At 36.6% G+C, this 16,004-nt stretch overlaps 1 protein-coding gene across 2 annotated transcripts in view; it reads right to left on the bottom strand.

The window, feature by feature from the left end:
- Positions 1–16,004, bottom strand: part of RNF17 (ring finger protein 17) — a 122,869-nt gene that overhangs the window by 95,678 nt on the left and 11,187 nt on the right. For both annotated transcript variants that reach the window (XM_008692102.2, XM_008692103.2), the window contains exons 4-7: positions 15,292–15,403; positions 14,046–14,126; positions 12,844–12,944; positions 786–957 (exon numbers count right to left, since the gene is read on the bottom strand). In XM_008692102.2, the coding sequence (XP_008690324.2) occupies positions 786–957; positions 12,844–12,944; positions 14,046–14,126; positions 15,292–15,403 (466 nt within the window). The remainder of the gene's footprint in view (positions 1–785; positions 958–12,843; positions 12,945–14,045; positions 14,127–15,291; positions 15,404–16,004) is intronic.

Genomic DNA, 16,004 nt, shown 5'->3' with positions numbered 1-16,004 from the left:
AGAGGTCTGACCAAGGAAGATGGTGGCAAACTCTTCTTCCTTCACTTAGAGACTTTGGAGGCAGATAAATCAACGGCTTCTATTTTATACCTCAGTTCAGCCCAAACACCGGATTATGGGAAAAGGTCATGAGGATTCAAAGACAACAGAACAGGATCTATATCCCAAAGGAGCAAGGTAGAAATCAGCAAAAAAAAAAAAAAAAAAAAAAAAAAAGATGGTTAACCTTATCTCACCAAATGATCTCATCAGAAACATGTTTTTATTTTTGCCCAACTGTGCTCCCTAGGCACATTATTAGATGATAGAACATAGTGGAAGCACACTGTCTCTTGACCCGCACATTTGGGGAGGCAGAAAGAAAAGGAAGAAAAAAAAAAAACCCTGAATGAGAACTTGAATTAAGTTTTTAAGAACTGACAGTCATATCTAAATTGTTTACGAAAAGAAAAGAGAATCCCATTTAGTTTGCTGCCCTTATATGTTCTCATTTTTTGTTCAAATGTTCTAGGAACATCAATTTCCAACTCAATGTCACCCTACTCACTCTCAGACCATGTGTTATAAAGACCTTATTACTGTGCCATTTCAAACCTAACTGGTAAATATCAAAAGGCTAAAAAAATTTATTAATATTTGTCTTAGAATTCCAACACTAAGAATTCTAAGTTGAGATCAAGATAAGTTAGGATAATCTTAAATGCTTCTTAAGTCTTAAATATCATATTCCATAGCATATAAAGTAATATACCTTAGAAACAAATTCACATTATGATCAAAATTACCTGATTCAGGTCACAATAAGTCCTTAAAGAAGGTGCTGATTTTAACTCTCTTGCTATCTTCATAGCTGCAGCCAAATCATTTTTTTTCTCTTCAATGTAGCTTTTAGCCATTATTACATTTGACAGATAATCATCTGTATTTCTTAATACTTCTTCACACAGGTTCTTTTTCCTTCATGTAAGATCCCAAAATTATTTTACAGAATTTCATAAATGCTCATATGAAAGTGAGTTTATAGCAAGTGAGTGGTATCAAAAAGGTAATTTCACTAGTTTATGAACATGGTTAAAAGAGGCAATCAATTCAACTGAAACATATTACAATTGAAAACTATGTATGAATAACAAGAGAAAAAGTAGAAGGATGTAATTATCATTTCACAGATACAGCTGTCACAGAATTACAGAAGACAGACCCTAGATGATTCCACCTAAAAGAGAAATCCTATCCTGTAATCACTTGTACTAGTTCAAAGACAATTTGTATTCATTTCCCACAAAGATATGCCTGCACATTTTAAAATTTCCATCAGTGGACACAAATTACATAAATATAAAATGAGATTTTAAGATAAGACTTCACCAAACCAGAACACAGGTATCAATTAACTATAATCTGCAAAGTAATCACTTAGAACAACAATTAGCAAACCTTCATTACTTGTACCTCATTACTCAAAATCTTTTCTGGGCCTATGATGGAATTACATTATGGCAATTAAAAAATTTTGTACCACAAATTGTAATGCATAACTTTCTCATTTTATTATCAAACAAATGACTATTATTTCCTCAAAAGCAAATCTGGCCTTTAAAAAAGGAGTGTTTGCTATACTGAAGAGTAACAAGAATGTGACATAGGCTCTGAAGGTGAAGAGGTATTCCAAAAACTTCTTTGGTAATTGTATAAATAATCTGAAAGTCATTTCTTTAGGGGAGAAAATGGTTATTTTGGTATGTTCTAGTATGGTTTCTAAAAACTCATGCCTTTGGATTGGTATCAGCAAAATGGCAAACTAGGTAACTCAAAGCCCTTGTTACCCAGTGGAGATGTCAAAAAAGCAAGCAAAACCTGCTTAAAATAATCTTATAGAAAGTCTGGAAAATAAACAAAGGTATACAGCAACCAAGCAAATGCCCAATCAAGAAAAAGCCACATTCAAAACATTAGGAAATTCCATGGTGTTTTCACTTGTTCTTGCCCAGCCCCCTCCTCAGCATGGTATAGTCTTGGTCTAGAGGTAGCAGCACAGTTCCCAATTCCTTCTGTCAAACCAGAGGAGCATAGAAGACTTCATCTGTAATGTTCTAACTTGTTTGTGGGATGCTTGAGGAACTAGTCTGTTTCACCTAACTTGGAGCTCAGGCAGTGAAGAGCAACAGGCAGTACTTGGGAAGGCTGTAGGAAGACTAACAGCTATAGATCCCTGGGCAAGAGATTACAGGTAAAGACATACACTAGACATTCTGGGGCTTGCAAAAGCTTGGGTGAGACTCTTTCAGAAATGAATACATTTAAAAGCATCTGTGTATATAAAGGAATAAAAAAAAATCATACTCAGGCCCAGGCAAGATGCATGCTCAGGAAAGACCTGAGATCACCTTAAGCCTTCATCTGAGGCTGATTCTAAGGCTCAGAGCATGCTCACTCAGTGAAAGACTGCCCCTGCAGAGAGCCAGTCTGCCATGACTAGAAGAGGTGGCTGTGTTTTCAGATGCCCAATTTTCAACAAAACAGCAAGGGCATATAAAGACATGGAAAAACATGACCTGTTCAAAGCAAAAAAATAGAGTGGCAGAAACCGTCACTGAAGAAGCAGAGACATAGCACTTATTAATGACTTTAAAACAACAATTTTTTTTAAAGATTTTATTTATTTATTTAACAGAGATAGAGACAGCCAGCGAGAGAGGGAACACAGCAGGGGGAGTGGGAGAGGAAGAAGCAGGCTCACAGTGGAGGAGCCTGATGTGGGGCTCGATCCCATAACGCTGGGATCACGCCCTGAGCCGAAGGCAGACGCTTAACCGCTGTGCCACCCAGGCGCCCCTAAAACAACAATTTTAAACATGCTCAAAGAGCTAAAGGAAAACATGCACAAAGAACCTAGAGGAAATCAGGAAAAAATGAAGGACTAAAATGTGACTATCAATAAAGAGACAGATTATAACAAGGAAACAAATTCTGGTGCTCAGAAGTACCATAAATAAAATGAAAAATTCACTAGAGGGGTTCAACTGCAGATCTGAGCAGGAATAAAAAAGAATTAGCAAACCTGAAGATAGGACAACTGAAATTAGAATCTGAGGAACAGAAAGAAAAAATAATGAAAAGAAGTGAACAGAGCATAAGGTACTTGAGGGATTCTCTCAAGAAAAGCAACATACACATTACAGGAGTCCCAAAAGCGGGAAAGAAAGAGAAAGGTGCAGAAAATTATTTGAAGACATAATAGCTAAAGGATTCCAAAATGAGATAAAATACATAAATTGACAAGTCCAAGAACCCAAAGATACTTAAGTAGAATAAACTTGGACCCCCCATAGAGACACAATATAATCAAGCTATTGGAAGACAAATAGAAAATCCTGAAAGCATTAAGAGAAATGCAATTTTGTCACACACAAGGAATCCTCAGTATGATTATCAGCCAATTTCTCAGTAGAAACCTTAGAGGCCAGAAGGCAATGGGATGACATATTTAAAGTGTTGAGGGGTGCCTGGATGGCTTAGTTGGTACAGCATTGATTCTTGATTTCAGTTCAGGTCACGATCTCAGGATCATGAGATTGAGCCCCACGTAGGGCTCAGCACTGGGTGTGGAGCCTGCTTAGCTTCTCCCTCTTTCTGCCCCTTCCCTGAACTCGCACTAAAAAGAATAAAGAAAGTGTTTAAAGAAAAAAGCCTGCCAATTAAGACTTCCATAACTAGCAAAACTGTCCTTCAAAAGATAAGGGAAAAGTTAAAACATTCCCAGATTAAAAAAAAGCCAAGGGAGTTCATGATCAATATACTTGTCCTACAAGAAATGCTAAACAAAGTCCTTCAGGTTAAAATGAAAGGAGGAGAGATGGTAACTTGTACTTGGTCAAGGTAAATACACAGGCAAATATAAAATCTGGTATCGTTGTAGTTTTGGTTTATAACTCCACTTTTTATTTTCTACAGGATTTAAAAGACAAATACATAAAATGACTATAAATCTATGTTAATGGGTACATGATGTATGAAGATAAAACTGTGAAACAAAACAGAGGGGAAGGAGATGTAAAGGAGTTTTTACATGCAATTCAGTTAAGCTGGTATCAATTCAAAATAGATTGTTATAACTTTAATATGTTATACGTAATCCCCACGGTAACCACAAAGTAACTACAGAATATGCAAAAAAAAATGAGAAGGGAATCAAAATATGTCACTACAAAAAAGTCAAATAAACAGAAGAAGGTAGAAACAGAAGAAATGAATGATAAGAAGGTTCTAAAACATATTGAATACATGGCAAAAGTCCTTTATTGATAATTAATTTAAAAGTAAATGGATTAAACTTCAGAATCAAAAGGCACAGAGTGGAGGACTAGAGTCCAAAAAATGACAACATACTTAGGTCTACAAGATACTCATTTTAGATCTATAGATATACATAGAATGAAGGTGAAAAGATGAAAAAAGATTGTGTAAATAGTAATCAAAAGAGAACTATACTAACGTTAGACAAAATAGACTAAGTCAAAAACTGTTACAAGAGAAAAAGAACATTATATATTGACATATCAAGAATATACAATTATAACACATATATGAACCAAATATAAGAGCTCTGAAATATATGAAACAAACACTGACAAAATTAAAGGGAAAAACAGCACTATAATAATAGGTGGAGATGTCAATATCCTACTTTCTATTTCCAATAACAAATAGGAAAGCCATATAGAATATCAATAAAAAACAGACTAAACAACATGACAGATCAATTGCACCTGACAAAGAAAAATCCAACAACAACAATTTCCCTCAAACACACATGGAACATCCTCCAGGTTAGATCATATGTTAGGTCCAGAATCAAGTCTTTTAAAAAACCAAAGTAAAAAAAAACTGAAAGTACACGAAGTATCTTTTCTGGTCACAACGGAAAGAAACTAGAAAACATTAACAGAAGGAAATGAAAAATACGTGGAAATTAAGTAATATATGCCTAAACACAAATGGGTCAAACAAAAAGATCACTAGGAAAATATCTTGAGACAAATGAAAAACAAAAATTTTAAAAATTGAAATGGGAGAGGAGTTAAGATGATGGAGGAGTAGGGGACCCTAAGTTTCTCTATTCACTCAAATATAGCTGGACAATTATCAAATCATTCTGGATATCTGTGAAATCAATCAGAGATCTGAGTAAAGAAATGCTGCAATTCTATAACAGAAAAGTGACCAATTTCTGGAAGGTGCAGAGACTTGAATATGGGGTGATACACTGGAGGATATGGTGGAGGGGAGGGAGACTACTTAAGGAGGCTACTGCAAAGTATCATAAGCAATGGCGCACAAAATCGGAACTTTCAGAAGTCGGCTAGTATGCCCCTGGCTTAAAGGTGCTCAGGAAACAAAGCGGGGCAGAATCCCAGGTGGAACGGCATTGTCTCAAGATCCCTAGGGTCACAAGAACTGGGGTGCCTGAGTGCAGCAGAGTTTCCAGGCACAGAAGCAGGGAAGGCAGCTGAAAACAGTCAGTTTAGGTGTCAGCTTTCCTCTCTGTGTTGCCATAAACTGCGACCCACTGCACAGTTCCGCAACTGCTTTCCTGGTAGGGGTCCAGCAAAAGGCAGAAGAATGGTGAGACCCCCTCCTCCCTCCGCAGCAGGAACAGCGTGGTTCTGCGCTACAGGTGTCCATAAAATTTGAGTTTTGAAACTCAGTCTCGTGCCTGAGATAAAAATGCTTGGTCATTGGCCGGATGAACACAGAGATCTGATGGAAAGTGGGGAGGTAGGAGTAATTGACTGCTTTTCTGTGAGAGCTCACTGAAGAGTGAAGGGTGTGAACTCTCAGCTCCAGGGCTAGAGATTGGGGTGCCCTGATTTTCATCCCACTTGTCAGTGCTGGAAGCCTTCAGGGAGCAAAACAGCACATCATAGTGGAATCTGGAGCCACTTACACTGCCTGGCCCCTTGGCAAGTGGGGAACATTTCCACTAGGGCAGGGGCACCTGAGAATCAGTGCAACAGGCCCCTCCCCCAGGAGACCAGCAGGAACAACTGGCTTGCACCAAATTTACTGATCATAGAGGGCTGCAAAGCTCTTAGGGAAAACATCCATTTTTTTAAAGTCTTTCATTATTATTTTTACAGTTATTTTATTATTTTTTCAATTCTTTTAAAAAAATTTTTTTATATATACATTATATATAAATTTTTTATTTTTTGTTTCCTTTCATTGTCTATTATATACATACACAAAAGTTTAAAAAAATAGAAATTTTCCTCTCTTTCTTATTTTGGGATCTAGTTTCTTTTCACATGCAGACCAAAATGCACCCAGCATCTAGTTTTTTTTTGGCAGCGGGGGGGGGGGGTGTTTCTTGTTTTTTTTTTTTTTTTTTCTTGCTTTGTATCGTTTTTGTTTTTTTGTAGTTTTTTTTCTGTTGTCATTGTTATGGTTGTCTTTTCTCTTTCTTCTATTCTTTTCTAGACAAAATGATGACACAGAGACATTCACCCCAAAAGAAAGAACAGGCTGTAGTATTGACTGCCAGGGATTTAATATGGATATAAGTAAGACGTCTGAATTAGAATTTAAAACAACAATTATAAAGATACTAGCTAGGATTGACAAAAGCATATAAGACACTAGAGAATCCCTTATTGTAGAAATAAAAGAACTAAAATCTAGTCAGGCCAAAATTAAAAATGCTATTACCGAGATGCAGTCCCAAATGGAGGCTCTATAAAAGAGGATAAATGAGGCAGAAGAGAGAGAGTCAGTGATCTAGAAGATAAAATGATGGAAAATAAGGAAGCTGAAAAGAAGAGAAAAAGGAAACTACTGGATCATGAAGGCAGACTTACAGAACTTAGCAATTCCATAATGCAAAATAATATCTGGTTAATAAGGGTCCCAGGAGATGGAGAGAGGGACAGAAGGTTTATTTGAACAAATTATAACTGAGAGCCTCCCTAATCTGGGGAAGGAAACAGGTATTCAAGTCCAGGAGGCACAAACAACCCCTCTCAAAAATCAGTAAAAATAGGTCAACACCTTGACATAGAACAGTGAAGTATGCAAATTTCACAGATAAAGAGAAAATCCTGAAAGTAGGGACAAGAGGTCCTCAACCTATAAGGGTAGACACATAAGGCTGGCAGCAGACCTGTCCACAGAGACCCAGTAGGCAAGAAAGGACTGGAATGATATAGTCAACGTGCTAAATGGGAAAAATATGCAGCCAAGAATACTTTATCAGGCAAGGCTGTCATTCTGAATCCAAGGAGAGATAGAGTTTCCAGGACAAACAAAAACTAAAGGAATTTTTGAACAATTAACCCGATCTGCAAGAAATATTAAAGGGGATCCTTTGAGCGAAGAGAGAGCCCAAAAGTAACAAAGATCAGAAAGAAACAATCTACAGGAACAGCAATTTTACAGGTCGCTGATCAAATGGCACTAAATTCATATCTTTCAATAATTACTCTGAATGTAAATGGACTAAATGCTCTAATCAAAAGACAAAAGACACGGTATCAGAATGGATTTAAAAAAAAAAAAAGACCCATTGATAGGGGGTGATTACAAGAGACTCATTTTAGACCCAAAGACATCTCCAGATTGAAAGTGAGGGGGTAGTGAACTAGGTTTTAAACCAAAGACTGTAAAAAAAGATGAAGGACACTATATCATAACAAAAGGGTTTATCCAACAAGATGATCTAACAATTGCAAATATTTATGACCCTAACTTGGGAGCAGCTAAATATATAAACCAAGTAATAACAAAATTAAAGAAACTCATTGATGATAGTACATAGTAGGGGATTTTAACACCCCACTCACTGCAATGGACAGATCATCTAAGCAGAAGATCAACAAGGAAACAAGGGTTTTGAATGACACACTGGACCAGATGGACTTCACAGGTATATCAAGAGCATTTCATCCTAAAGCAGCAGAATATATATTCTTCGCGTAAAAATGGAACATTCTTCAGAATAGACACATTCTGGGTCACAAATCAGGTCTCAACCAGCACAAAAAGACTGAGATTATACCATGCATATTTTCAGACCACAATGCTTTAAAACTTGAAGTCAACTATAAGAAAAAATTTGGAAAGACCACAAACACATGGAGTTTTAAGAGCATCCTACCAGGGGGTGGACAAGGGACGACACTGTACTATTTATAGAAGGCAGAGCTGCCATGTTACCCTTTGGCAGTCTCAGCAGGGAAAGGCAAGAGACTGAGACTAGGGGCTCTTGGCCCTCATCCTGGCCCAACACCTACATGTGGGCTGGCAGGGGCAGTTTCTTCTGTTTCCTGGTGTGTGGCTCTTCAGACATCTATTTTTAGGCTGTACAGCTTTACCTTAGGCAACACCTCTTTTCTTCAGGTGACTGGCTGCTGTTTCCAGGCCTCCTTATGAAGGACCACCCACAGTAGAGACCAAGAACTTCTTGGGGAGGTTAGTGCAACAGAGAGGTTAGGAGTCTGACCCCTGGAGCCAGAGTGCCTGGATAGAACCCTAGCTCCGCCACTTACTGGATATGTCGAGACCTTAGGCAACTATTTTACCTTTCTGTGCCTCTGTCTCCTCACATGTAAAATGGGGATGATGATAATATTAATAGCACATATTTCATAAGACTGTTGTGATAAGATAACGAAGCACTTAAAACAGTGCCTGGGAAAGGCAATTTAAAACCACAATGAGATATTCCCACCCATGAGAATGGCTAAATTTGAAAAGACTAACCATATAAGCCAAGGCAGATAAGCATGAAGAACAACTAGAACTCTTATACATTTTTGATGGGAATGTAGAATGATACAACCACTTTGGAAAACAGGCTGGAAATTTCTTACAAAATGAAATATATACACAGAATGCATAAATATGACAAATGCACATCTTTACAAAAAAAGAAATGTATATTTACTGCATGGCCCAACAACTCTACTACCTAAGAGAAATAAAAATATATGATCAGAAAAGACTTGCACATGAAAAAATAGAACATTCTACTAAAGAATGAATGGGTCAAGCAGGAAATTAAAAAGAATTAAAAAAATACATGGAAGCAAATGCAAATGAAAACATGACAGTTCAGAACCTTTGGGGGCACCAAAGGCAGTCCTAAGAGGGAAACAGATAGCAAGACAGGCCTTTCTCAAGAAACAAGAACAGTCTCAAATACACAACCTAAGATTACACCTAAAGAAGCTGTAAAAAGAACAGCAAATAAAGCCTAAATCCAGCAGAAGGGAAATAATAAAATCAATGGAATAGAAACCAAACCAAAACAAAACAAAAACCAGTAGAACAGATCAATGAAACTAGGAGCTGGTTCTTTAAAAGAATTAGTAAGATCGATAACCCCCTAGCCAGACCTATCAAAAAGAAAAGAGAAAGGACCCAAATAAATAAAATCATCAATGAAAGGAGAGATCCCAACGAACACTGCAGAAATACAAACAATTACAAGAGAATATTATGAGCAATTATATGCCAACAAATTTGGCAATCTGGAAGAAATGGATGCATTCTCAGAAACATATAAACTACCAAAACTGAAACAGGAAGAAAGAGAAAACCTGAACAGACCCATTACCAGCAAACTAATTGAAGCAGTAATTAAAAATGTCCCAACAAACAAGAGTCTGGGGCAGAGAGCATTCCAGCAGAATTCTACCAAAAATTTGAAGAATTAATACCTATTCTTCTGAAACTTTATCAAAAAATAGAAATGGAAGTAAAACTTCCAAACTCATTCTATGAGGCCAGCATTACCTTGATCCCAATACCAAGGACCCCACCAAAAAGGAGAATTACAGACCAATACCCTTGATGAACATGGATGCAAAAATTCTCACCATGGGGCGCCTGGGTGGCACAGCGGTTAAGCGTCTGCCTTCGGCTCAGGGCGTGATCCTGGCGTTACGGGATCGAGCCCCACATCAGGCTCCTCTGCTATGAGCCTGCTTCTTCCTCTCCCACTCCCCCTGCTTGTGTTCCCCCTCTCGCTGGCTGTCTCTATCTCTGTCAGATAAATAAATAAAATCTTTAAAAAAAAAAAAATTCTCACCAAGATGCAAGCAAATAGGATCCAACAGTACATCAAAAGAATTATTCACCACAACCAAGTGGGATTTATTCCTGGGCTGCAAGGTGGTTCAATATCAACACATCATTCAGTGTGGAACACCACATTAATAAAAGGATAAGAACCATATGATCCTCTCACTAGATGCAGAAAAAACATCTGACAAAATATAGCACTTAAATGAAACTTGATGAAAACTCTCCACAGTGTAGGGATAGAGGGAACATGCCTCAATAGCATAAAGCCACCTATGAAAAGCCCATCGCAAATATCATCCTCAATGGGGAAAACTGAGAGCTCTTCCCCTAAGGTCAGGAACACCACAGGAATGTCCACTCCATGCGACAGTGGTATTTTTTCAACAAAGTACTAGAAGTCTTAGCCTCAGCAATCAGACAATAAGAAGAAATAAAAGGCATCCAAATTGGCAAAGAAGTCAAACTTTCACTTTTCACAGATGACATGATACTCTATGTAGAAACCCCAGAAACTGCTAGAACTGATACAGGAATTCAGCAAAGCAGCAGGATATAAAATCAATGCACAGAAATCAGTTGTATTTCTATATACTAACAAAGAGGCAGAAGAAAGAGAAATCAAGGAATTGATCCCATTTACAGTTGGACTAAAAACCATAAGATACCTGGGAATAAACCTAACCAAGAGATAAAGGATCTGCACTCTAAAAACTACAGAACACTTAGGAAAGAAATTGAGGAAGACACAAAGAAGTGGAAAAACATTCCATGCTAATGAATGGGAAGAACAAATATTGTGAAAATGTCTATGCCACCCAGAACAATCTGCACATTCAATGCAATCCCTATCAAAATGCCATCAACATTTTTCACAAAGCTGGAACAAATAATCCTAAAATGTGTATAGTACCAGAAAAGACCCCAAATAGCCAATGGAATGCTGAAAAGAAAACCAAAGTTGGAGGCATCACAATTCCAGACTTCAAGCTGTATTACAAAGCTATAATTGAGACAGTATGGCACTGGTACAAAAACAGACACATGGATCAGTGGACCAGAATAAAGAACCCAGAAATGGACCCTAAACTCTACGGTCAACTAATTTTTGACAAAGCAGGAAAGAATATCCAATGGAAAAAGGACAGTCTCTTCAACAATGGGTGTTGGGAAAATTGGACAGCCACATGCAGAAGAATGAAACTGGACCATTCTCTTACACCATATACAAAGATAAACTCAAAATGGATGAAAGACCTAAATGTGAGATAGGAATCATCAAAATCGTAGAGGATAACACAAGCAGCAACCTCCTCAACCTCAGCTGCAGCAACTTCTTATTAGACACGTCTCCAAAAGCAAGAGAAAAGCAAAAATGAACTATTGGGACTTCATCAAGATAAAAAGCTTTTACACAGCAAAGGAAACAATTGACAAAACTAAAAAGCAACCTATGGAATGGCAGAGGATATTTACAAATGTCTTATCAGATAAAGGGCTAGTATCCAAAATCTATAAAGAACTTCTCAAACTCAACACCCAAGAAACAAAAAATCCAGTCAAGAAATGGGCAGAAGACATGAACAGACATTTCGCCAAAGATGGCATACAAATGGCTAACAGACACATGAAAAAATGCTCAACATCACTCATCATCAGGGAAATAACAAATCAAAAACACAGTGAGGTACCACCTTGAACCAGTCAGAATGGCTAAAATTAAGAAGTCAGGAAACGACAGATGTTGGCGAGGATGTGGAGAAAAGGGAACCCTCTTACACTCTTGGTGGGAATACAAACTGGTGCAGCCAGTCTGGGAGGCAGTATGGAGGTCCTCAAAAAGGTAAAAGTAGAACTACCCTATGACCCAGCAATTGCACTACTAGGTATTTATCCAAAGTATACAAACAGTGATTCAAAGGGGCATATGTACTCCAATGTTTACAGCAGCAATGTCCATAACAGCCAAACTATGGGAAGAGCCCAGATGTCTATATATATCTATAATTATCTATAGATATAGATATATGTATGTATATGTATAGTATATATATGTATCTATATATATATATATACACACACATATCCAGATGTGTGTATATATATATATACATACATATACACACACACTGTTTTTGTACCAGTGCCATACTGTCTCAATTATAGCTTTGTAATACAGCTTGAAGTCTGGAATTGTGATGCCTCCAACTTTGGTTTTCTTTTTCAGCATCTGGTGAGCCCAGATATCCACCAACAGATAAATGGATCAAAAAGATGTGATTAAAAATTATTAAAGATCACATATATTAAAGAATATTAAAGAATTTTTAAAGTGATGGATATGCAACTATGTGGTATTTGTTTAGAAATGAGTGTTAGAAAGTATTAGAGCATTCTTGCTCTGATGCAAATAAACACATGAAAAAATGATGGAATGATGTGTAAGGAAAAGCATGTTTGGATTTTCTCAAGTGAAATTCTGCAACATGCAGATTTTGAAAATAATTTTTTCTGCTGTTTTAGGAAAGAAGCTTATTTATTTAACAGTTAGCTGTAGGACCAGATGGCAAATAGCCAAAATTTTTTAAAAATGTACAAATTGTTCTTCATTTTCAAGCTGTAGACATCAGTCTGTACGGATCACCCAATACCTTCCAAACTTGTTTAAAAGTTACTCAGTACTTCAATCTATACAAAGAAACAAAGTGACAAGTTCATGTTAAAAACTGCAGTTTCATTGAGTCTCCATTTTTAAGTTATTACCTGGAATCAAGAGAAGTAAAAAGCTGATCAAACTGTTTCTCCAGAACCTCTATAAGACTGACTGTTTCCTCTTTTGTTTGACTGTGTATGTGCTCCAGCATCTGGAAAGAACATAATATAAGGTTCAACTTTAAATCTTGGTACCGGTCAGCAAGATCATGAACCTTTGTTGGCACTGTGCACTAATAAACTGGCAAAAAGGCCTAGAAAATCCACTAAGTTTTCTAAACTTCTTATTCCTTTTTATCATTACAGGAAGAATCATTCTAGATAGCTGAACTTCCTTCTGGCAGGATTCCTTAAATGAAAAACCTTAATACATAATATTAAAAGTACTTGAATTAAAATGTTAATTATTCTACATCATTGCATTTTTTGACAAAGAATTGTTGCTTGAGATCTGTGACCCCTTTTTTCCTTCCATTTTCTCCCTTTTAGAACAAGAATGTCTATCCTATACCTATCCAACCAATGCATTTTAGAAGCAGATTAGCTATCTAGTTTCACAGGTTAATGGCTGGAGAGGAATTTTTGCGCCCAAATAAATCATACCCTTAGTCTCAGTCATACCTGATTTAGAAGATACTTAGATGAGATTTTGGACTTGATGCTGGAATAGATTTAAGACTAGGCTGGGATGGGGTGAATGTATTTTGAAGGACACGAATCAGCGGGGGATCAGAGAGCTGACTGTTATGGGTTGAATTCTGTCCACCCCCCTCCCAAATTCATATGTTGAAGTCTTAACCCCTTATCAGCTATAATCTTTTGACTGCCTTGGTTGTAAATTTGTTGTTGCTGGGTGCTTAGGAGCTTGTTCTTTGTCACCAAGTGAGTCTCTTTTTGGGGGGATGGAGTAAAGGAGGAAAGAAAATAAGATTCTTCATGCAGCCGAATAATGAGCAATGTTAGAAAGATGGTCTGCAATACTTTCAAGATAAAATTCAGCTCACAGCAAGAAAAAAAATCATGGTTCCTTAATAGTGCTCTAATTTCAGCAGGCCACTAGCATAACAATGCCACAAGACCAATCCTAGCAGACCATGAAGTCTTCTATTCTTTTGTATGTTTCTCTGTCATTGGATTATCATGCTCAATGACTTAGTACTAAGCTCTAACTTCAGTGATATACATCCCAATATACACATTTAAAGAGAACATGCCTTAATTCACTATAGAATTTAATCATTTAAAATGCTTACTTTTACAGCAACACTTAATTGTTCAAAACTATAGCCTGCTATCTTCAATGCTTCATCAATTTCTTCTGCAGTTTTAGTTTCCTAAGAAGGGGAAGAGGGTCCACATACAAATACAAAATATAAAAATAGATGCTTACTACATTATATTAGGTGCAAACATATCAAGCTACACTTTTGATTACAAAAGTAACACAGACCATCATAGAAGTCTGAAAACAAGTAACAAAAATGACACTTTTAATCCTACTTATCCAGAAATTAAAAACTATAACATTTTAGAGTTTTGATTATAGTTTATAGTATTTCAGATTTTTTTAGAGATATTTTTGAAAAAAATGGAATATTTTGTGTAACCATTTCCCAACTTAAAACTATCTTGAGGGGCGCCTGGGTGGCACAGCGGTTAGGTGTCTGCCTTCGGCTCAGGGCGTGATCCTGGCGTTATGGGATCGAGCCCCACATCAGGCTCCTCCGCTATGAGCCTGCTTCTCCCTCTCCCACTTCCCCTGCTTGTGTTCCCTCTCTCGCTGGCTGTCTCTCTCTGTGTTAAATAAAGAAATAAAATCTTTTAAAAAAAAACTGTCTTGAAAAATGTATCATGGCTATTAATGCACACACGTGTAACAATTAAGTTTTTAAAGAAGATTATAATTTGGCTATGTTAAAATTTACACCTGAAGTAAAAGACTGCAAGATTAAATGCTTGCTCCCTTCCCCTAGCTCACTAAAGATCTCTTTAATAATAGCATTTTGGAGTTTGTTCTATTTCTGGTCTTAAACTAAAATAATACATTATTTAAAGCTATAGAAACAGGTAAAATTCAGTCTTTCAACAGTAACATCATCACCATCACCACAGTGAATTATTTGGGCCTTTTGGCTGCCATTAAAATGATGGAAAAATCACATTCAGAATTTAGAAACTTGTACTTTATACAAGTTTCACATAAATCCAGATTCAATAACTAGGTTCAAAGGGAAGAAGCTACATATGGCTAAATATTAAGAACACTAATAGAGTTGGTCAAAGGGAGAATGGGTTGCCTTAGGAAAAATGAAAATTGTTCAAGCATATTTAGAATAAAATAAGAGATTTGAGTAAAAAATGTAGGTTTACCTCTTACCTTCATGCTTCCAAAACAACCCTATAATTATAGCAACCTTGAGAGGAGAGAAGAGTTAAGCTACCAGACACAAAGTAAAAACGTTTGGCTCCATCTTACTTCATGAGTAACATTTTTCATACCGCCATTAGAGATGAGGAGTTCAAAATAGTCCTGTGTGTGGATGTTGAATGTTCTAAACCAATCGTTAGCTGATCAGAAGTCTTTTTAAAATCCTGAGAACAATTCTTTATCCTGAAAAATGTCAAGTACATTATTTTAAATGCAACATTAATATAACAATTTTAATCTTCTATTTTGATTTTTACTATCAAAAATAATTCATATGACAACTTATAATAATTACAGTGGGTTCTCAGTCATCTATGATAAGCAAAGAGAGGGAAACGATGGCTAAATATGCTTCCATATAAAACTTAATTTTACCAAGAAATCAACTTCTTAGCAAATCCTTAAAAAAAAAAAATTATCCCGCAGTATAAATTGTGCTTTAATCTAATTACCTCCCCTTACCTGATATTTTTTGGTAGAGATGTTGACAGTCACTGAACTGTCTTTAAGCTCAATTACTTATATACAAATGCCTGCTATTAAAAAAATGTGCTTATAGGCCTAGATAATTTACAAAAAGGTAATGAATTTACTAGGTAAGTTAATTTGCAAAGAAAAAATTAGTTTCATTTCTTATCTACACATGCTAGAGTTTTTGCCTATTTTTTTTTAAGATTTTATTTATTTATTTGTCAGAGAGAGAGAGTGAGTGCACAAGCAGGGGGAGCAACAGATGGAGGGAGAAGCAGACTCCCCGTTGAGCACAGAGTCTGATGCGGAACTT

This window comes from Ursus maritimus, unplaced genomic scaffold, assembly GCF_017311325.1.
Source record: "Ursus maritimus isolate PB19 unplaced genomic scaffold, ASM1731132v1 scaffold_10, whole genome shotgun sequence".
NCBI lineage: Eukaryota > Metazoa > Chordata > Mammalia > Carnivora > Ursidae > Ursus > Ursus maritimus.
This window is presented reverse-complemented; position numbering and strand designations above follow the sequence as displayed.